Raw genomic sequence first — 22,610 nt, forward strand, 5'->3', positions numbered from 1 at the left:
GGGGGGGGGGGTTCTTTACAGCTTTAGTTAATCAAAGGCCAAGTCTGGTTATGGAATTACTTTGATCTTTATAGTAGAAGCAGAAAAATCATACAGATAGATCAAAAACAGTTTAAGGTAAATCAAACGACTAATAAGGAATTTGTGAAGTTTTTAATTAAATGAAAAACCATGGAAAACTCTTAAAATCACTAGACAAATTGGTAAAGCAATGAATTCCCGCACAACTCACGTATTAATTTTCTTGTATTGATTACACGAATGTTTAATTATCTTTTGGCAAATAAATGAATTTTCCATTACTTAAACCAAGTTATGTTTGTAGTTATTTTTTATTGCATAATAAACTCTTCATAACCCTGAATATTTTTAATTTTTGATATGAAATTAAAAAGTAAGTGATGAAAAAAATGTGATTTTTTTTTTTTTAAACGTCGATTACTAAAATATTTTGTGAAAGTGTACATGCAAGACACATTGTTTCAAATAATAACTTGGTTCAAGTTATGAGAAGAATCGTATTCTTGGACTAGAAATTCAGTATACAATTCATGTCGTCAGTAAAGTTTGTCATGCTTTTTGCTTTTTTTAAAATTTCATTACAAACATCAGTTTCTTTTTCCTTGTCCGCTTTTCCCCCTTACGCTTTTTATTCTCTTTATCTCATTTGTTTGCCTTTATTGAAAGCAACGTATTCATAGACTGGACTCACCCTTTCAAATTTTTCCACGCACTTCTCTAGTTTTGTCTTTTACATTAATAAAAGTCTCAAACAAAAATGATAGTCAGATACCTATACATTTTTCAAACCAAAGTTTATTGCCTATACATACAAAAATAATAATAATAATAATGATCTCGAAATATACCTCTCTAATATTAAAATACATCATTCTCAACTTAGTAAACAATGATATTACAACATATCATTCTCAACTTTGTAAACAATGATATTATAATACATCATTCTCAACTTTGTAAACAATGATATTATAATACATCATTCTCAACTTTGTAAACAATGATATTATAATACATCATTCTCAACTTTGTAAACAATGATATTATAATACATCATTCTCAACTTTGTAAACAATGACATTATAATACATCATTCTCAACTTTGTAAATAATGATATTATAATACATCATTCTCAACTTTGTAAACAATGATATTATAATACATCATTCTCAACTTTGTAAACAATGATATTATAATACATCATTCTCAACTTTGTAAACAATGATATTATAATACATCATTCTCAACTATGTGAACAATGATATTATAATACATCCTTCTCAACTATGTAAACAATGACATTATAATACATCATTCTCAACTTTGTAAACAATGATATTAAAATACATCATTCTCAACTTTGTTAACAATGATATTATAATACATCATTCTCAAATCTCAAATTTGTAAATAATGATATTATAATACATCATTCTCAACTTTGTAAACAATGATTATTATAATACATCATTCTCAAATCTTAAATTTGTAAATAATGATATTATAATACATCATTCTCAACTTTGTAAACAATGATATTATAATACATTTCTCAACTTTGTAAACAATGATATTATAATACATCATTCTCAACTTTGTAAACAACGATTATTATAATACATCATTCTCAAATCTCAAATTTGTAAACAATGATATTAAAATACATCATTCTCAACTTTGTAAACAATGATATTATAATACATCATTCTCAACTTTGTAAACAATGATATTATAATACATCATTCTCAACTTTGTAAACAATGATATTATAATACATCATTCTCAACTTTGTAAACAATGATATTATAATACATCATTCTCAACTTTGTAAACAATGATATTATAATACATCATTCTCAACTTTGTAAACAATGATATTATAATACATCATTCTCAACTTTGTAAACAATGATATTATAATACATCATTCTCAACTTTGTAAACAATGATATTATAATACATCATTCTCAACTTTGTAAACAATGATATTAAAATACATCATTCTCAACTTTGTAAACAATGATATTATAATACATCATTCTCAACTTTGTAAACAATGATATTATAATACATCATTCTCAACTTTGTAAACAATGATATTATAATACATCATTCTCAACTTTGTAAACAATGATATTATAATACATCATTCTCAACTTTGTAAACAATGATATTATAATTCATCATTCTCAACTTTGTAAACAATGATATTATAATTCATCATTCTCAACTTTGTAAACAATACATTTTTATTACAACCTTCATATTCTGACATGTACAAGTACTTTTGATCAAGGCAACATTCATTCTTTATTTCAATTCTTGCTGAATCAAAGGCACACAATAGGTTTTGAATTCGGTTCAAGAATTGCTTCATAATGCAATCATTTTTTTGTTTGTCCAGCTTCTTTTGAACAATGTTACAACAGTGTTCTTCAAATTTACACAAGATTCCAAAAGATATTCAAATATTGATCATCTTATACACACACATGTTTTACTACTAACTGTGTGAGGCCTGTGAATTTGTTTCATTTCATTTGTGTAACTTGAAAATGTCACAATTGTTCTGTTTACACTGACTAACGGCACTGAGGGGGTTAAAGGATAAACAGTATAAAACAAGGTATTGATTTTTTTTAATCCAAAGTTCATTCTTTCATTATAACCTTGCAAATAATACTCATGTTAAGATAAAAGCCTCTTATACAAAAGGTTTTCACTACATACAACAAATGTTTTGCAGATTCTGTGTAAAAGGTAGTCAATTCATTCTTTTAAGAAAAAACAAAAACCCATAACATTTCTACAAAGACGTTCAAAAAATCACCTCAGGGGCAATTTTGATACCATATTGTAATTGTCTACAGAAATCCTGTTTGTGTTATGTAATATGTTATTGTAACTTCTGTACATTTCAATAGGTAATGCACACAGGTTTTAAATTACCTTGTGATGATTTCTTGGTGATCATGTTCGATAAATTTATTTTACAAAAATAATAATAAATGACTATGTTATCAACATAGATTGTATCACTGCAATCACTTCAATATAAAGCTTGAACTAAAACTAAGATGTCTTCTGAAGACTTCAAGATTAACGTCCTTTGGTACAAAATTATTTGATCAAAATATTATTCGAAAGCAAGATTTTCACTATTCAATAATTACTGTTTAATTACATCATTTTAAAAGCTTCTTAATTACAGAGCTAATCATGAGTTGTTCAATCATAAAGCACACATATTTTTTAATTCCATTCCTGAATTCAATTTGATTCAATTCCAATTCAAAGTGGTCTGCGTTGGGAAGTTGCAACCTAAACTATATTTCACACAAAATAACAGCTTTTATACCAGCCCAGTATAAATTACAGCATTTACACATATCTCCATAATAAGGACATTTGATCAAACTTATATGAAACATGGAAAAAGCCAAATACCATGTCCATATTCTGCCATGAACTTCCCTTTGAATGTCTCCTTTTATGGGTAATAAAATTCTTATACATACTTTTAGCAATTTTTGCTCTTCTTTACTATCCAAGAAAACAATATTCTGAGTCAACTATCCTAACTATTATCTTTACACAAAAGTTGTGTTGAACAAACAAAGTTCATAAAAAAGCAGGAAATCCTCACAATCCAATCCAATCAGTTATTAATTTTGGTTAATATTAATGATTGGGCCTCCACTCTTTGATAACAAAATTCTAAAAATTGAGTAATCTGTTAAATGTCAAGATGAGAAGGTTGCGTACCATTTAACAAAAGCATTCAATTCAACCGTCTTTCCTGATTTATCTCTTTACTCAACGTAACGTGGCAGCCTGAAAAAGCACCATTGTGTGGAGTGGTCGAAGAGCAGGTAATCTTTAGAGGCACAAGGGCGTAAGTAAACTCTTTGACGGTATACTGCATTCACAAAGGAGGTTTAAATCTGTAACTCATGGTTAAACCCTCATTTACATAACACATGGTTTAAACTTAACGCAAATTAAGCGTACCTTGCCTTGCGCGCATCTACTATTGGACCTCTGACTGTGTCGCGCTTATTTTGGGCTAACTTTAGACCATAGGTTATAAATGAAGGTTTAAAGGTAAAGACCAGTTATGGTCATGCGATTGCATTGTGAAAGAAACGTTGTGGAATCGATCAGAAAAGGTTGATCATCTAGCATCTAGCATCTGCAAGGTTCTGGAATCATTAAAATGATAAGAAATTTGGCCTTTTCTTTGTAAAGTTACAAGCACTATACACAGAAAGATGTGTATGGGACTACCCTATATCTCTCACAGACCATGAGAGAAATGAATTTACCAAATATATGAATTAGTAGGCGGTTTCCCGGGAAATTTGTTATCATCATGTATTAGTCAAAACATATTCTTTCACATGATTGGTAATGAGAGCTTCCATTTCATTTTTTGAAATTGGGGCGTTTCCAATACTGGTCTTTACCTTTAAACCATGGGTTAAATGTAAACCTCCTTTGTGAATCCGACCTTTCCATTGTGACTTAACACCTTTCTGGCTCTCGGCAGTAGGCGATATATACAAAAAGCGATCATCCATATATGTCTTTCAATCTCAAGTCCTATTGTATGCTTGCCATCGCAAGGATCATTTATCAAATACAATAATCAGAATTATTACCTGTATCAGACATCTGAGCAGTGGTTCTGCAAAATCCTATTACACTTCTTGTAATCTTAAAAGAGCTAAGCAGTAAATATGAGACCATATTCCCCTCTAATGAAAAATTCTATATATAGACTTTACGTGTTAAAAAAGCAGGAAATATATGACCATATTCACCGTGCCGTATTTTGTCATTTTCATTGCGCATCTATTATGAGTACGTGAACCTGCACACTTTGCACGCACTCTATTGTGACGTAATAATAACCACACCAAAAGCACACTGTTTGCAGTGTATCGAAAATTTCGTCAAGCACTGGATGCACAGTGCTGGTTTGACAAAGTTTGTTCAGTTCTTTGAGATTGTCATGGTTGATTTATGTATTTGCTCTAGATGTCTGATTTGGATAACAATAACAATATTGACTGGCTTAACTTTCGGGAGATACCACATATATCGCCCTCACAAGACCCATATTGCCCTCGTCTTTGACTCGGGGCTCTAGGAGTCTAGTTTGGGAAATATATGTTGTATCTCCCTCGAGGCCAGTCCATAATATATAATGGAATGTCTCGTTAGACATCTCTTGAATTGGATGAATCTGATCATTCTACTCCAGAATATTGGCAAAATGCTTGGCAATGGTACACAGGATATGAGAGGATATGGATAGGAAGCAATTAAAAAATGTCTTCCACTTTCAGATGCTACCGTCATCTGTACGTGATTACCACATAAGTACAGATACCTTTAAAGCCCCACTGTCCTACTACTTGCTCCCTCTATATAGAAAACTTTCCCAATTGGTGCCTGTTGGTCCTCCATGATCCTCTTTTTCTTATGTTAGTTGAGAGCTGAGTTAATGAGATAGCCACCTGTCCAATGACCTTGTTGTGTGGTCTAATCCCTCCTATAAACTAGTACAGATAAGCTTTAAAGACTGTCAACACTACTGGGACAGAAGGGATTAGACCACACAGCGAGGTCACTGACGGGTGACCATCTCATTAACTCAGCTCTCGACTAATATAAGAAAAAGAGGATCATGGGGGACCAACAGGCACCGATTGGGAAGTTTTCTATATAGAGGGAGCAAGTATAGCTACAAGTAGGACAGTTGGGCTTTAAAGGAACAATTTTGATCATCTTTTTTCTTCAAATTGGCAACAATAATGCTTTCTCTCATTGCCATACATCTTGAATACTGAATAATCATCTTTAAAAAAAAAGATACAGTGATAGAAATACAATGTAATACCAAAAATGTTCACAATTTCTAAGGAAAGTGGTAATTTTGAATTCATCAACTTACCAAATCAATGGTTTTAATGCTGTTTTCTTTTGAATCTTCATGGCGTCAAATGTATACATGTAGACAACTTAAAATGGGCAGATGTGGTATATGAAGTTTAAATATACTTTTCTGCTCACATATTTGGAATGCTTTGGGGGATATCGGTAGATTTAGATGTGGTTAGCTGTGACAGTCGCATATCAATAAATCAATAACTTCAGGGACAATTGTTCCTGCATCAATTTTTGACATATGTAAATAAACTGTAACTCATTGATAATAATACAGCTGCTAATAAAAGCACACCCATCACTTACTTGCAGCTTTTTGTTCTAAATCACTCTATAAAAAAAACATATAAATTTAATATTTTCTCTATCTTTACTCTGCATGATAAAATGTGCACTTAATAAAATGTACAATTATCTAAGCAAAAATATCTTTACTCATAATCAAAAAATTCTGAATGTATTCTGAACTATTAAAATTCATCTTAAACTGCAGCTGTTGTATTTAGAAAATAATAAAAATTGTCCGTACCATGCGGAAATCCCAAATGCAATAAGAAATACTTAAAAATATGTATTCTTTTAAATATCAACAAACCTCAAACCCTTTAATACAAGAGGCCTGTCCTCATCAGCTCAAGTTTGCCAAATACGGCAACCCGCTATTTTCAGACTCGGGATATTATCCCGAATCTCTGAATTACGCCTTCACTAGACCGATACGCTCATGACAAACTACCTCTGCCAGGCACAAATTAGCCCGCTATTTTGGAAACAAAACCAAGATTTCTTTGGATATTTTCTCGACCAAATATCCTGCTAATTGCAACTGCAGGCTGATGAGGACACAAATTAACTGGCTAATTTGCGATCGAGATAGTTAAAATAGTGGGTTATTTGGCAAACTCGAGCTGATGGAGACATGCCTAGTGATATCAAAATATCAAACCGAAACACCTTGATCACCACTGAATATAAATATGTCTTCCCATCACCACTGTGTTCTAAAAGAATCTGAACATGCTCACACACCCAAAACACTTTAAAAAAAGGGTGAATATTTACACCATTAAAACCTTGTTCGGGGCCGCCTGCCACCTATACCACTGGAGTAAGAATCAAACACGATCGCAAAGACTTCCAGGAACCAGTTTCACAAAACCTTTTTCATTGACAAATGACTAAAATCAGTGACAAATCTGCTGATACCCAATCAGAAGCAAGGATTTCAGTACCTTATAACACGAACTGTCATTTGCCACCAATGACAAGTTTTGTGAAACGGGGCCAAGAAGTCAAGACCGTGACGAGGCAATTTCAATACCGTACTGTTCGGTTTTGTGATTATGTCAATGACATGTTTGCCCGTTTCAAACGGTGACGAGCAAAGCTATTGAAATTGCCGAAAGTCTCTGCTACCGTGTCATTTGCGAGATTGAGGTTAGGATTCATGCATGAACAAGTGGGGGCTGGGGTTTTCTTTGAATCAAGCACTGGATAGGAGATGGTCTTGGAATTGAAGAATGTTTGTCTGTTTGTAAAAAGGTTTCTTTAGCAAGAGTGAAGAGATGGAGGAAAATAACAGTAAAAAAAGAATGAACAGTGAACTGAAATAAAAGGAGGAAGAGGCGAGTGGCAAAAAAAAAAAGAATGCAAATTGAACAACAGGACATGATTAGAGGAAGAAAATAAAAAACATTTTTTTTTTATAAAATACACAAATAACAGATAGTTTTAACAAAGATGTCAATAGCATCATGAAGTAGAAGAATAAGAAGAATATTCTTTAAAAAAAGAAGAAAAATAGTCAGCAGAATATATGAAAAGGGGAATTTTCTTTTAGAGGGGGTCCGTCCATACGGTCCCTAAATACAGTATGTCAACCTTGACCCCTTGTGAATAAAGTTAGCGTGGAGCTTTGGGACGGACACTGCAAAAACAGCTAGAGTCTTCTAATTTCCAAGATTGATCATGAATCCTCAGTCCACCACTGAACATGCATCTTAAACCTCACCTCACATATAGTAATTTATCTATCTAAATATCCTTTAAGACCCCCTCCCCAACCACCATGATTAGGGCTATTAAACAACCTAGTGCCACGTCCGGTACAGTTGCCAAAGTACAGATACTGTGTCCCACGATAAAGACAAATATAACTATCAATATCAGAATTAAAATAAATTATAAACATGCATATACCTAAACCAGATGTAGAATACAGTACAAAGGATTAAATGATAAACTAAGTGACATGATACCTATTAAACGAAAAGTGCTCTTGCAACGATGTGAAACCTGTCCTTCAAACAAAATAGTATAATGAATTTCATATTGATTTCCAAAGGATGTAATATCAACAACCGGTGACACACAATCTAAACAAGATTAGTCATCTATTCTACTCAATTTGAAACCCGACTCTGGTTTTCAGCTCAGTCTAAGCTGAATTTGTAGGACTTGGAATTTGGAGGAAAACAATTCACCATGACCATGGAAATACTTAAAGACCATTTTCGAACTGAAAAATGAAAAGAATGAATTATATATCAATGGAAAGCTTATAAGCCATAGATTACAATAATATCAATTATATGCCATTTTAGTGTCTGTCAGAGGAGTATCAGCTCTCTGAAAACTCATAACCCAAAGCTATGTAAATCAGAAGTTGTTGACCCCAAAACTTGCTATAGATTTGATGACATCATCTTATGTGGAGTATGCATATTCACAACGATTTTGCATTAATTAAGCAAGGCCTATCGCCTCAGCTATATAGATGAACCGATGGGGTCTACATGTTATGTCATCACTGTAACTTTGGCAAATTTGACCTGTTGACCCGTTATTTGGAGGGGTGCGGAAAATGAGATTATAATTTGCATTTGTGCAATAATAAAAGGGTAAATACTTGTTATTCCTTTATATTTGTATTCTATGTTCGTTCATTTTTCCAATTATATCAAGTTGCATTTTCAATCGGATAGGGCCTTTAAGAAAAGATGCATGCACCTTTAAATAGCAGAAGAGAATTCATACAAGTGATGGTGAAGATCGAGTCACAAGCCTGTAAATGTCATTAAAACGTCATCATTTCAATGACTTTCCTTGACATTTGTAAAAATGTCTGCTTTCGTTTTCCCATAACATCCAGGAATGGGCAAAATAAACATGTGATACATAATAACAGATTTGATACAGCATAGAAAAAGTTATAGGAAGTATAATATATAGATAAATTTACATTTACAAGAATATCCACTCAAAATTCATGTTTCAAGGCACTGCTAGGAATGGCGTTCAATGAAAACATTTACAGAACAGATACATATATATTCAAACACAATAACACACATGTACGCTTCTTAACAAGGTATGAGGAATGCTATAGCAACAAAAAAGAAAGAAAAAATCTCTGATCAGATTATGCGTAGACCGATGAAAGATGTTGATCTAAGAATTCTGTTTCATTTGCCTAAATTAGATTTAGATCTTCAAAAAGGAGCGACTTGGCATTGTAGTGTTGTGTGAAAGTATTGCTATTAGCTCGGAAGAAACTAATGATTGTAAGTAAATCAATGAGATATATATCTTTCATGAGGATTATATAATCAAACATGATTTTTACTAATAAACAAATTCTTATGAAAGACGAGAGTTAAACATGATCATACGTTAAAAGACGCAGAAGAAATGGTTTGCTGTAAAGTGTGCCTTTTCTAAATATTTTTAATAAAACATCTCTAAAGATCTCATATCATTTTCGTTATGTAACCAATTTATGCACATGTCTTTGTGAAGATCCTCAATACAAATTATTTCATTCAGAATTAAAAATGCATACATTAGTTGTTGCTAGGTAGGGCAAACACTATGGCTTGGCCTACCTAACAACATGTTATATATGCAATTTGCATTCTGAAAATTGATATACAATTATTTGTAACAGGTAAATGACATACCGGTAATTTTTAACGAGGCCTATTCCACAAGAGAGGCAGGAGTCGAGTGAAATATTGGCTAGTGTTCTGGAGAATACAGTGTCCCAAATAGTAAAAAGTGAATACTACTACATTGGAATTGGTAAGTAACTGAGACGCAATCGATCTCATGCATAGTATATGTGGAGGAATACGGATCTCACAAACACACAAAACTAGACGTCAAGAAGAAAATATATATGTCAGCCTTAATGAGCAAATGTCATATGAAATCATCAAGCAGAGTCTTTGAATATTTCAAAAGAACTCATTTTGGAAACCTGATATCAATCTAGTTTTGAAAATGGTGAATATTACTTCACTCCAACACTTGTCCTCATAACAATGGCACATATCACAAACAGCAAGTGCTTTCACTTTTGGCTTTGGTAAAATGGTTGTATTCTTTGTTCAAAAGGAAGTTAGGCTCTCAGAGGAGCAAGTACTTGGAAAGATAATAACTTCATACCATCTCTATTGATCTTGTTCTATTATTGATTACTTTGTCTCTGTATTTACCCAATATTTGTTTCATTGTTTTTCCCTCTCTTTCAGGGCTATTCCTCACAAGAATTTGCTTTTCTTCGGGTCCTGTCCATATTCCATACTGTATTTTTGTATTATTGTTTGTATGTCTTTTATGATTATGGTTAAATAAATAATTTGAATGTTAACACTATTTGGTTCTCGGCAAATGATATCTTACGATACAAACAGACGCAGAAGAAATTAGGAGCAATCTTCAACTACCAGTAACACATGACTACACAATGAAATGAAAATGCACAAGATCAACATCTAGAGTATAAAGATAAGGAAATGTTTTCAAGAAGACAAAAAATTTGTATGGCTATGTATTAGGTTGTAAATGAAATACTTCACAGAAAATATTGGAAACTTCACATTTTTGGTTGGTGGGGGAGGTTGGGTAGTCTCTGTAATCGTCTAGGATATCTGCTTCGGATGCCGCCGGGCGGAAGTCCGTTCTGCTTGGCGCTGGCCAGGAGGAACCCGTACCTGACTCTCAGCGAGGGGGTGTGGTGTCTGGCCAACGCCCGCGCTGATGCCGAGAGCTTCTTGGGTTGCTTCCACTGCCGAGAGGCTATCTGATCCTGGGGCATGGAGGGCAGGCGTGGCCCCCATCAACTGGGCGGGGTGGTGCTGGTGCTGCAGCCTCCGTCGGGGACGCGGTGGGAGTAAGGCGGGCGTGGCAGGGCGCGGCCCCCACCAGGGAGGGAGTGGGTACTGCTGGAGGATGACATGGATCGCATCTTACTGCCTCCTCGTTGTATCTTAGGCAGAGACTTGGCGGAGGAGCTGCAGATGGTTTGGGAGAAGAAAAAAAGAGCCAATTGTAGGAGCTTCTAAAGACGAAAGGTATAATGGTAGCCGTCAAAAATTACACTAAAAAAATTGTTTACTATTTTATGAGGCACTTCATGATCATTTTGAAGCGCAATTTTTTGGGGGGCTTCAATATTTCACCATATCACTGATATCACATAGGGCCATGCATCTTCGATTTAACATTGTTAAACGATGCATTTAAAGGCCGTACTAGTTCGGCCAGAAGGGATTAGACTACCCAGCGAGGTCACTGGCTCATCAACTCAGCTCTCAATTAACATAAGAAAGAGAGGATCATGGGGGACCAACAGGCACCGATTGGGTAAGTTTTCTATATAGAGGGAGCAAGTAGCTACAAGTAGGACAGTGGGGCTTTAAGATAAATAAAAGACCTTGACGCTAACCTCTTTTGTAACGATGGATGCACAGGCATTGGAAAGCTAGAGGTGGGAGCACTCGAGGTGCGCGGCTCTCGCGTGCTGATTACGCTGGAGATCGGAGTCCACTGCAAGAAGAAAAGAAATCAAATTTACATTTTTTCGTTTCTATCTTGAGTTTATCTATCTATACAGTGTAATATCAGAAAGAATGTCATCCAGATGGGTCTGGGGGTGTTTAATAAAGCTGTGCGTAAAGTTACGCATGACTTTACAAATGACTTGAATATGAAGAGCTAAATGGGATTCTCAACTCCTTTTAATTGTACAAGCTAAAGTTGAAGTATGCAGATGTTGATTAACCGTAATGCAAGTGTATTTAAGGGGGGGGGGTGTTTCACAAAGATCCTAAGTCAAACTTAACTCTAAGTTGGACTTAACATTTCGGTGAGCCATTTGTAGCCTTCAAATAAAATACATTCAAAAGCAAAAATTCAACTATTTTAGACTTTTCATAAATTCCACATCAAAAACATGAAATCTCCTTGATAATAGGAAATATGAATGATTTGAATCAACATTTGATGCCTTTTAAAATAAGTTTTACAAAATATTTTTAAAAATGCCAAAGTCCAACTTAGAGATAAATTCAATTCAGATATCTTTGTGAAAAACCCCCACACCCCAGAAGTTTGGAGAGATTCTCATCAATAATTTAGGCTTTATAATTATTTCGAACAGAATAAGCACAATCGAGGGACCGATTGCAGAAGTCTGTTGAGCACTTTTTTTCAATTAACCTGCAACACTTCACACAATTCGGATAGACTATTATTGTTAATATATTAAAGGTCCTCTTGCATATAAAGTTGCATTCAAGCGAAACTTAAAATATTAAATGCAACGTGATTTTCAACCGATCAGAATCGCATATTCAGGACTAGAATTCAATTTTTCAAGTTGCATTTAATTGAAAATTTTAATGCAAAAGGACGCAGTATTAGCTACAAACTCAAATGTCAACATTATTTTTCATCATATTACAATAGACAGTTACAAAGACACATTCGGGTACGAGTTAAACATTTAACTACATTCCTAATATGTGAGGAAAAATAGTACCGCATGATAAGGATAAAATTAGAACGAAACTCTATTACTCTACAACTACATGTTAAACATAGTAGGATATAATTAGTATCATATTTCAATATGCTACATCTATGCATGTTAAACATATATACATTTAGAATTGGTATTAAATTTGTTTAAAGGACTGCAAAATAGTCAACAGGATTTATGCTTTTCTGAGATAGATTTTGATGTATTCACCACCAAAACCTTTGACGTTACATATTAATATCCAACACATTAGAAAAGGTTAGAAATTCAAAGGGAATATTATCGGGGATGAAATGTAGATCGACTACTTACAATGCTGCGTCTAACAAACACAGGAGTATTCCACTGATGCCACAAAGATCAATGAAAATGAGCATGATCACAAATAGATATTAAAAGGATGATGAAAATAGGAAAAAATACACAAGGATGACTCTAACTATTTTTGTGGACACGGCAGAAAGGCAATATTTCAACTTCCCGTTTTGTGTAAGTACAGCAATAACGTATTACTGTCTGCAAGTTAGATGATGTACCAACTGAAAGGTTTCGTGTAGATTTTATCTTATCATAGTTCTGATTTATTTTGAACTTTTGCCATTCAGTTTCTTTGATTTTCTGCTTTCATTCAAATGAACATATCACAAGGGTTTGATTACCCTTTAGCCCAATTGCAACCATAATCCTAACGCTATGCCTTCGACAAAATAAAACCCAGAGCAACTGTCCTGGTCCATACATTGGAGCATCTTACATACATGTAACTTCATGGAAGATCTGCTTGCTTGCTCCACAGTACAAGATGCACTCCCCTGCACCAATGTGAAGGCACCACCCCTGTCACGCCCCCGACACGCCCCTGCCCGCCCCCCTGACACCTCCTTCCTAGCCTGCTAAATCTCATCAGGTAGAAGCGAAGTAGTCCCACCCGTAAGATGGTTCGTGCCTTTCTCTTTGTCAAAATACTTCACAGTTCTGTAAAGGATTCCTGACATGATATAGTTAATGACGGTTTTTTTTCATTAATCACTTCTAATTGCGATCAACAATATATATTTTCATATATTGTTTGAAGCTTAAACATCATAAAATTGCAAAAATCAGAATCAAATATCTTTCAAAACAATATGAAAACATCGTGCAGCCCCAATCAAAGAAAGAATTTTCTCTGAAATATACATCTGACATCTATCCATATGTTTGCATCCTTCTGACAGCCACAAATTGGTGTTTAAATGAGTTTTTGATAATGCATCCACCTACACATGATAATGAAACTAAATGAGACTAGCTATACATTGATGATGAAGATAAGAAATGAACAAGGAGGATGATTCTATATAGTCTATATGAATACCAGAAAGAGTAGCAATCTCTACAAATGTAACATACTGCAAGAAACGTTTTACCAGATGAATGATGAAGTATTATACATAAGAAATTGAGAAGTTATTCCTGACTTACAGTGTGGCTATCGTCCTTGTTTGTGGCAAGATGGATCCCTTCCATACAGTAGTCTTCTAGAAGAGCAAGACCTACATAGAAACATAAAACATTTCCAATTTAAGTAGAGGTCCAGTCTACTCAGGAATCTAATAACAACGGGAATCAAATTTTCCATCACTGGACCTATTTCACATTTCTACACGTGGTCAAGTTAAATAAGGATTTAGTTGAAACGGCTGAACATTCTCTGTGGAAGCCGGTAGAAACCTAATCTTTATTGCTTTCCTAAGTTTCATATCTGCGCATGTGATGACCAGCGCAATGTGGGAGGAAGGTCGCCATCCACTGTTAAACAACGTATTTGCGGTAGGGACAATATGTTTCTTAAAGCATGTGATATGTGTATCCACCAAGCTGTGGTCGTATCCGGACACCTATCCCATACCTGCCAACATTTGAAAATGAGAATTAAGAATTTTTAGCATGGTATGTCTTCGAAAATAAGAAATCTGTACCCTTAACAGGCGTTCGCACATGCAGCGGCAGTGTAACTGGCAATACGCGGTAAATTTGTGCAAAAAAGCGAATACAAATTCACTGCTCAATCATGCAGCCCTTCAACGCACGCAATACGTGAACTCTCACATCGCGGCATATGATAAAACAAGCTTAATTTGGCTTAAGCAACACCAAAAAAAAAAAAAAAAAAAAAAAAAAAAAAAAAAAAAAAAAAAAAAATCGAAATTTTGAAAATCCCGGATATCCCACATTTTGGGGTCCTAAAAATCCAGAAAAAACCAGGATATTCTGGATTATTCAGGAGGGTTGGCAGGTATGCTATCCCCTGGACATCCACACCCGGATAATGCCCCCAGTCAACTACCCACCAGACAACTACCCCCAGTCAACTACCCCTAAGGACAACTACCCCTTAGGACAACTACCCCCCCAGACAACTACCCCTTAAGACAACTACCCCCTAGGACAACTACCCCCTAGGATAGTTGTCTGGGGGGGGGGTAGTTATCCGGGGGGGGGTGGATGTCCAGGGGGTAGGTGTCCTAGAACCAGCTGTGGTGCTCTCTGCACATATTACCCTATCTACAAAGTGTATATACCGACTACAGTCACTACTGCTGAACATCGTATTTGCCGCAGGGTCAATTATCCCTGGACCATGTGCCGTACAAGAAAAGACTCACCTCTTGCATGTTGCAAATCTTGTGCAATAAAAAGTAGAAATCTCCCAAGGGCAAGGGAAACTTAGAAATCAAAACTTTTTTAACAGAAGATTTCAGAAGAAACAATATGAATCAGGTGAACGTCCCCTTTAAGAATTCAGTTAGTGTGGAACCTTGACAGTGGATTATTTGTCCCCGGAGCATGTGCGTCTTACAAACAATGACTCACCTCTTGCAGGTTGCCTGTGGTACTTCCTCACCCATTCATCCAGCAGAACGTTGTAGTAGCGGGGAGCCTCAAAGAACCGGTGGTACCTCTGAGACGACGGACAAGGGAAGACACGCTCAAAGTTACCGCGTCGACTGAACTCGTCCTCCGTCTGCACCAGATGCCGGATGTCATCGGGCGTGAGCGTGTCAAGGATGGACATCTTGCATTGCTGGTAAAGAGAAATAGACAAGAAATCAGGGGGGTGTTTCACAAAAATCCTAAGGTGAACTTATCTCTAAGTTGGACTTAAACATTATGGAGAGCCATTTGTAGCCTTCAAATAAAATACATTCAAAAGCAAAAATTCAACTATTTTAGACTTTTCATAAATTCCACATCAAGAACATGAAATATCCTTGATGATAGAAAATATGAATGATTTGAATCAAAATTTTATGCCCTTTAAAATGACTTTTACAAAATATTTTAATAGAAGCTAATGGCTTTCCATAATTGTTAAAGGTAAAAACCAGTTTTGGAAACGTCCCCATTTCAAAAAATGAAATGGAAGCTGTTATTACCAATCATGTGAAAGAATATGTTTTGACTAATACATGATGATAAAAATTTTGCCAGGAAACCGCCTACTAATTGACATATTTGGTAAATTAGTTTATCTATCGGTGTGTGAGAGATAAACGCACGTTTCGCACACGTGTGCGTAGTCCCATATGCATCTTTCTGTGTACAGTGCTTGTAACTTTACAAAGACTGGGCCAAATTTCTTATCATTTTGATGATTCCAGAACCTTGCAGTACACACCAATACTTATATTTTCTGATCGATTCCACAACGTTTCTTTCACAATGCAATCGCATGACCATAACTGGTCTTTATCTGTAAGTCCAACTACAGGGTACCTATTTAACGCCTGGGTGGAAAGTGGCAAATGCAGATTAATGTGTTGCTAAAGACATCAGTGCCGCTGTGGGACTTGAACCCTGAACCATGAGACCCACTGCTCGGTGACAAATCCACTAGACCACACTACCTCTACCAAAAATGTATCAATACATATATTCAACAAGTTAGAATAGTACACGAATGATAAGGGCAGTGTTTTGATGCGTATTGCCAGCGATGAAACAATATGTGAACAGCCCCTTACCTCATCTATATGCTTCTGTGTGTAGAAAGCATGCTTGGCTCGCTCATCTTTGGCTATGTGATTGCTGTAGAGATTCTTCTTCATGATCACGCTACTGTAATCGATCCTAGAAGAGATATAAACGGTCAAAGACAAAATACTGAGCTGACTCCACTGGTATCTAAATCCTTTTTCTCCCTAGATAGTTCATCTAAACATCACACTTCCAACCAAACATTAGCATACGAAACAAAGACAGAAAACATGAGAAGCACTTTTGTGTATAAAACTGTATAAGTTCTGTTGGAGAGGCGTTAGAGCCCTGTTTAAAAATGAATTTCATAATCTGATATGCTCGGTACTACTTATTACAAAGGCCACCTGTCGACAATAGACACCCTTTTCTGTTTCCCTTGGATGGCCTCACAAACAGGTTTGACAGTATTATAAAAGAAGAATTTTAGATGGCTTTTGAAATCCAATCTCTGACTCACTTTGTTGTTCCGTTTGGAGGTAGGACTGCGGTGAAGACATCGTTCTTATCAGGGATCATGAAGCTGCTCAGATTGAGGAGATCCTTGATCATTTCACCTTTGACCTGGACGTCCAGCTCAGCGTTGGAATGGAGACTACGGAGGAAGTTAGAAAATGTTGACATAAATGTAATGCTTCCTGGGAGAAATTTCAATTATTTAAACATATTTGTGGCTTACATCCAGTAAATAAGCTTATAACCAGCAGGACTTGAACCTGCCATCTACTGCTTGCCGGGCAGCGACTCTACCACCAGGCCATCACTGGTCCATGGCACAGTCACGATGAACTAGAAACAAATACCCAAGCTCTCCTGGTTCCAAGATTTTTTTCTGACTTATTTTTCAAATACAGATCTATCAATCGATCTTATTTACTGGGTATAAGCCACAAATATGTTTACATAAGGTTGGAAAATGTTAACATAAATCAGGTGATCAAATAATATGATGGTCAAAGGGTTGTATGTTTCACACCTTCGCAGAAAGCCCTCAAAGTATGAGTAGCCCCTCGATTTGTCATGACAAAGGATAAATTACCAGTACAATGAGGCAATAATAATGACAATTAAATCAATTTATAGAGCACAGCTACCTTTAATATAATGTACTGCACTGTGATGAAAGCAGAACTCCCAACAGTGCTTCTTTACAGTCACACAATCAAAAACTATTCAAAAGCTTCTGAAGAAAAGTTTGTCTTCAACAAGACTTTGAAGACAACAACGGAAGAGGCTTTTCTTATGTCCAGTGGTAGATTGTTCCAAAGCTTTGGAGTAGCGCAACCGAAAGGGCATATAATGCTTATATACTTTAAGATCTACCATCAGAGGTGTTGAGCATTATATATATTCCACATCCAAGTACATCTCAAAAGTGAAAGTGGGTGGGTCATCAGTTTCCATGTGCAGAAGGTCATAATTCGCTGACCTAAGGCTTGGTAGAAATACATGGGCGATGCCTTATTTCAGCAGCGACCGAGCAGGCTACTGATCGGTCGGTCGCTGCTATGATTTGTGACCATAGCTTAAGCCAGTGACTGAATGGTTTCAAATTCTCCATGAGAGCCAACGTACTTCTATGCATCTTTAATAAGTGCCGCGACGGGACTCGAACCTCGGACCTTGTGATCCAGTCCGGTGACATATCCACTCGACACCAGGGAAAATAATACACGGGGCTCAGGGCGAATTGGCCCTTGAAATGCCCAAAAGAGCCCCCGAAAGTCATAAAAGAGCCCAAAAAAATTGCATAGAATTCAATGCAAAACAAAATAAAGTGTTATTTTCATGCAAGCAAGCTTGAAAAGTAGCCCCGAAATTTGTTAAATATTTTTTTCCTTAGTTACCTTGGAGATATATTGACTTCTAGAATCCATGGACGGAGGGTCTCATCCAGCATGATATCAAAGCCAAAGAGTTCATGAGCTGAGAAACGACTCTTGCAGTTGGCCTTGATCATACTGTTCACCTGAGATTCAGCACTGTAATGAGAAATAGAAATTTTAATTTTAATAAACATTATTTCCCTTCACAAAAACAAAGTGAACATATCATGAAATATATATTTACAATGTACAGGGGTGATAGTGAGAGTTAGACAAAAACACTTTTAGAAGCGAAGCGAGGTGCCGAGTGCTTGCGCGAGGCGTTCAAGCAAGTCATTAAAAAAAGGCACCTCACCCTTCTAATTTTAAACCGGATAGACAACATCAAGCATTGGGAAAGTGAAATGAGAGTCAGCACAAGAGAGAAGCCAACGGCCCGGTAGTAGTAAACAAATATAACATGCACTGAGAGGCTCTAGTTGAAATTACGGATCGAGGTGGCAGGAATAGCTACGCCCCTCAGAAAATAGTGCTTTTTCTGAAATTCAGTCACCGAGGAATCCATAATTTCACGAGTGGCTTGAAAATATATATTGTATTGTATATATATATTTCTTTTTTTAATATTTTTCAGATCAACCTTCATGAAAATAATAATAACAATAATGTTTACTGTCACTGAAGTAGTGTAGAGTGCAGTGATAGCAGCACAGACGACCGTACCGTGACCGGGCCGACACTAATATCACATTGATCTTGGTCGATTGCATATCTATGACGTAATCCATGGTATAGTGCCATGCACTAAACTATGGATGACGTCCCGGTATAGCACATTTTTCTTATTGGTAAGGCGCCACGGATTTATTCGACTGGCATTCGGAATGCATGTAGAATGCCCTATTCAGAATCTATTGTTCTGTTAATCCGCATTCCAGAATGTACCTAGAATGTACCTAGAATGCGGTACTTAACGACTTAATTGGCGCATTGTGGGTGCATTCTGGAATGCCCCATGAATAGGCCATCCAAACAAAGGCGAGATCGATCGACTACCTTCTTGATATTGCGTGCCGGAAGAGTTTCGATATAGAATGCACCATAAGAATTGATAGAAATCAACAGATATTTAATTGGTTTCGCTTCTGTCTCTCCCGCGATCGGTCGCTCTTTGCGTTTCTCGAGCGCAGGTGATAATGGACTTACTTTGATTTCTTTCCGACGGCTTAATTTTTGTCATAAACTCCGGTAACATCAGCGATATTTAATTGTTTTCGCTTGTAGCTCTCTTTCTCTCACTATTTATTTCTCAAGCGTCGGTGATATTGTAATTGATTTTCTTTCTTTTCTTCAGCTTATTTAAGATGGTGAAAAGAGTAGAAGAAAGATTGAGAAAGAATGAAGACAGATTTATTATGACATTCCCGCCAGCTAGGCCGCCACAAATATGTCCTGAGTCGGCGCTCTCAGAACAAAATACGCGGTGTTTTGAAACGTTGGTGTTGATTGACACGATGCCTCATTAAAGATGGTAAAAAGAGTAGAAGAAAGATTGAGAAAAAATGAAGAAAATATTTTGCATGAAAATGCGGATGAATCTGAATGATCAAAATGAGAGGGAGAAAGAGGATGCAAGAGATGGTGGGTGTTGAAAGATCGGAGGACTAATGAAATGATACATTTAGATAAAAAGCGAGAGTGGATATTTGGGGGCAGGGATGGGGGGGGGGGGTGGGTCCATCTTTTTTTTTGGCCAGGGAGGAAGCAGCCTGGCCCCGTTGCCCCCCCCCCCCTCTCCATGAGTCTGCGCATGAAGGAAAGCACATGCTTTAATGTAAACCTATGAAGTATGTTGTTTCATATTATCTTATTCCTAAACCGAGACAGACATAATTTTCTTTGTGGTCTGTTCTTATGTTGCGTATCATTTTTTTAATTTGTTACATCACTTACCTCATCTACCCTCTCTATTTTTTAAATTCCTTCTCTTATAAATAATGATTTTTGTGTGTGTGTGCGTGTGTAAATGCCTTCGATCGTGGACTTTCACCAGAATACACACCTTCAAACCGTGGACACACAGGAATCGTGGACGTCCACGATTAGAACGCCTATTATTTTCGTCATTTACGTGGCCCAATGAGGGCGCTCTCTTAATATGTGGAAAATTTGACGAAGTCCACGTTAGAGGTAATAAATAGTATCAGGAGTGTACGAATACACAGTTCGTGTGACAAAATTCTCCAGGAATCGTCGCGCATAAATGAATAACGCCCCCTTTCGGCAGTGAGTGACGTGTAGAGATCTAGATCGATATCGAGCGCCAAAACTCGTATACCGTGCACGCGCAACCAAAATACCAACGTGATCGTGACAATGTAGCCGCACCAAGTACGGCGCGCAAGTTCGCAAGAGGTGTGATAAATCTTCAATTTCAGGTACGTTTCTAATCATGTTTATTGTTTATTAAATTCATAATCCATTATTATTGCTTTTATTATTATTGCTTTTCAATATTTGAACAAATGAATTATTGCATGCTTATGAATCCGTGCATTTATCGACGGAAAGAGACTTATGTTTATCATTGAAGCGTTAACAAATGATGGTATAAAACAATAAGGTATAATAAGTTACTTGCAGAGAAGTGCATGATATACGTCATCACACATGACCAAGGTTTGCCAATTTGCATGAAAGATCACTGTTGAAATCAATTTTTAGATTTCATTAAAAAAATCATAACTTTCTTATTTATGGTTGGATTTGCTTCAAACTTTTTTTGATCTGTTTGTCTGATTTTTCTGCTTTCAATAAAAACAATTTTTTTTTGGAGTGGAGTCAGTCTTTAATATGATAGCACTGGGTGGGGGCTTCGAAACTTCGACATAGAATTTTGAAACTCATTAAATATGCTAATTTATGTGCATATTTCAAATATTACAAAAAATGCTGCTTCTTTATCATTTCTTAACCGAATTTAATTCTGTTTGCTTTATGATAACACTGCTGGCTGGCAGATTCCCATCAAAAATTTCCATGTAAAAAAAAAACTTAGTTCATGAATGCATAGCAATGATCTGATGTATACATTTAGGGCAGTTGAAAGTGATCTTGCTTTTTCTTCATTTCCTCAGCTCCATGCACTGCATCCACCCTCCCCCCTACTCCTCCCTTTGCTCATTCTCCATCTTCTTCCATCCACTATTCTTCTATTCCACTTTGCACTTATATATTCCCTTCTCCTCCTCCTCCTCCTCCTCCTCCTACTCCTACTCCTCCTTTCTCCTCAACTTCTCATTCATCCTTGCCTTCACCTGCTTTTCATCTGTCTGATCCTCTTCCCCGTCTTCCTATTGTTCTGCATCCCCATTTTCGTTTTATGATATATTTTTTTCTTACTTCATTATTTGTCCTCTTGTTCCTCTTCCTCATTCTTCTTATTTTAGTTTATGTTTAGGAATATATGAATAAGTTCTTGTGCATTTTCATTTTTTCCCCTATTTTTCATTTATGGGGTGGGGTGGGGGGGGGGGGAGGATACTCATCAGGGGACTGACCTCTTAGTAAGTACATCAACTCATTACTCTGATTTGTCTATGATGATTTATAAATAGCCCTTTTTTGTCATATTAATGCTTAATTCTTTCTGTTAGTCAAATAACTAACTCTGCTAATTAAAAAAAATCTGGCAAAACTTCAAAGGCACCCCAGGAAAGTACAAAGTATGCGGACACCTTCCGGCAGACCTTTGGTAGACTTGCCGCATACTAAAAATAAGCGGGAAATCTACCGAAGGTCTGCCGTTAAAGTTTTTGTTTAGGAAGCTCTCATTTCTCTATTTCTCAATCAACTTTTGATACAACTTGATACAAATGATCCTTGGGTAATACAAGATGTGACGTATTGATGATTATGATGAAGTCAAATGTCATCTGTTGGTCAAAAGGTCAAGTGAAATAAGGTT

The 22,610-nt window shown here is 36.1% G+C and overlaps 1 protein-coding gene across 1 annotated transcript; it reads right to left on the bottom strand.

Moving 5' to 3' along the window:
* Positions 1 to 10,416: 10,416 nt before the first annotated feature.
* Positions 10,417 to 18,795, bottom strand: LOC115918125 (tubulin polyglutamylase TTLL4-like). Its single transcript, XM_030990720.1, has 7 exons — positions 18,665 to 18,795; positions 17,278 to 17,412; positions 16,805 to 16,910; positions 15,654 to 15,864; positions 14,262 to 14,332; positions 11,703 to 11,803; positions 10,417 to 11,268 (listed from the first exon to the last, which is right to left on the bottom strand). The coding sequence occupies exons 1-7, from the start codon at positions 18,775 to 18,777 to the stop codon at positions 11,094 to 11,096; spliced, it is 912 nt and encodes a 303-aa protein (XP_030846580.1). The 5' UTR covers positions 18,778 to 18,795; the 3' UTR covers positions 10,417 to 11,093.
* Positions 18,796 to 22,610: the final 3,815 nt, after the last annotated feature.

The sequence above is a fragment of the Strongylocentrotus purpuratus genome, unplaced genomic scaffold (assembly GCF_000002235.5).
Source record: "Strongylocentrotus purpuratus isolate Spur 01 unplaced genomic scaffold, Spur_5.0 spur5_scaffold_19, whole genome shotgun sequence".
NCBI lineage: Eukaryota > Metazoa > Echinodermata > Echinoidea > Camarodonta > Strongylocentrotidae > Strongylocentrotus > Strongylocentrotus purpuratus.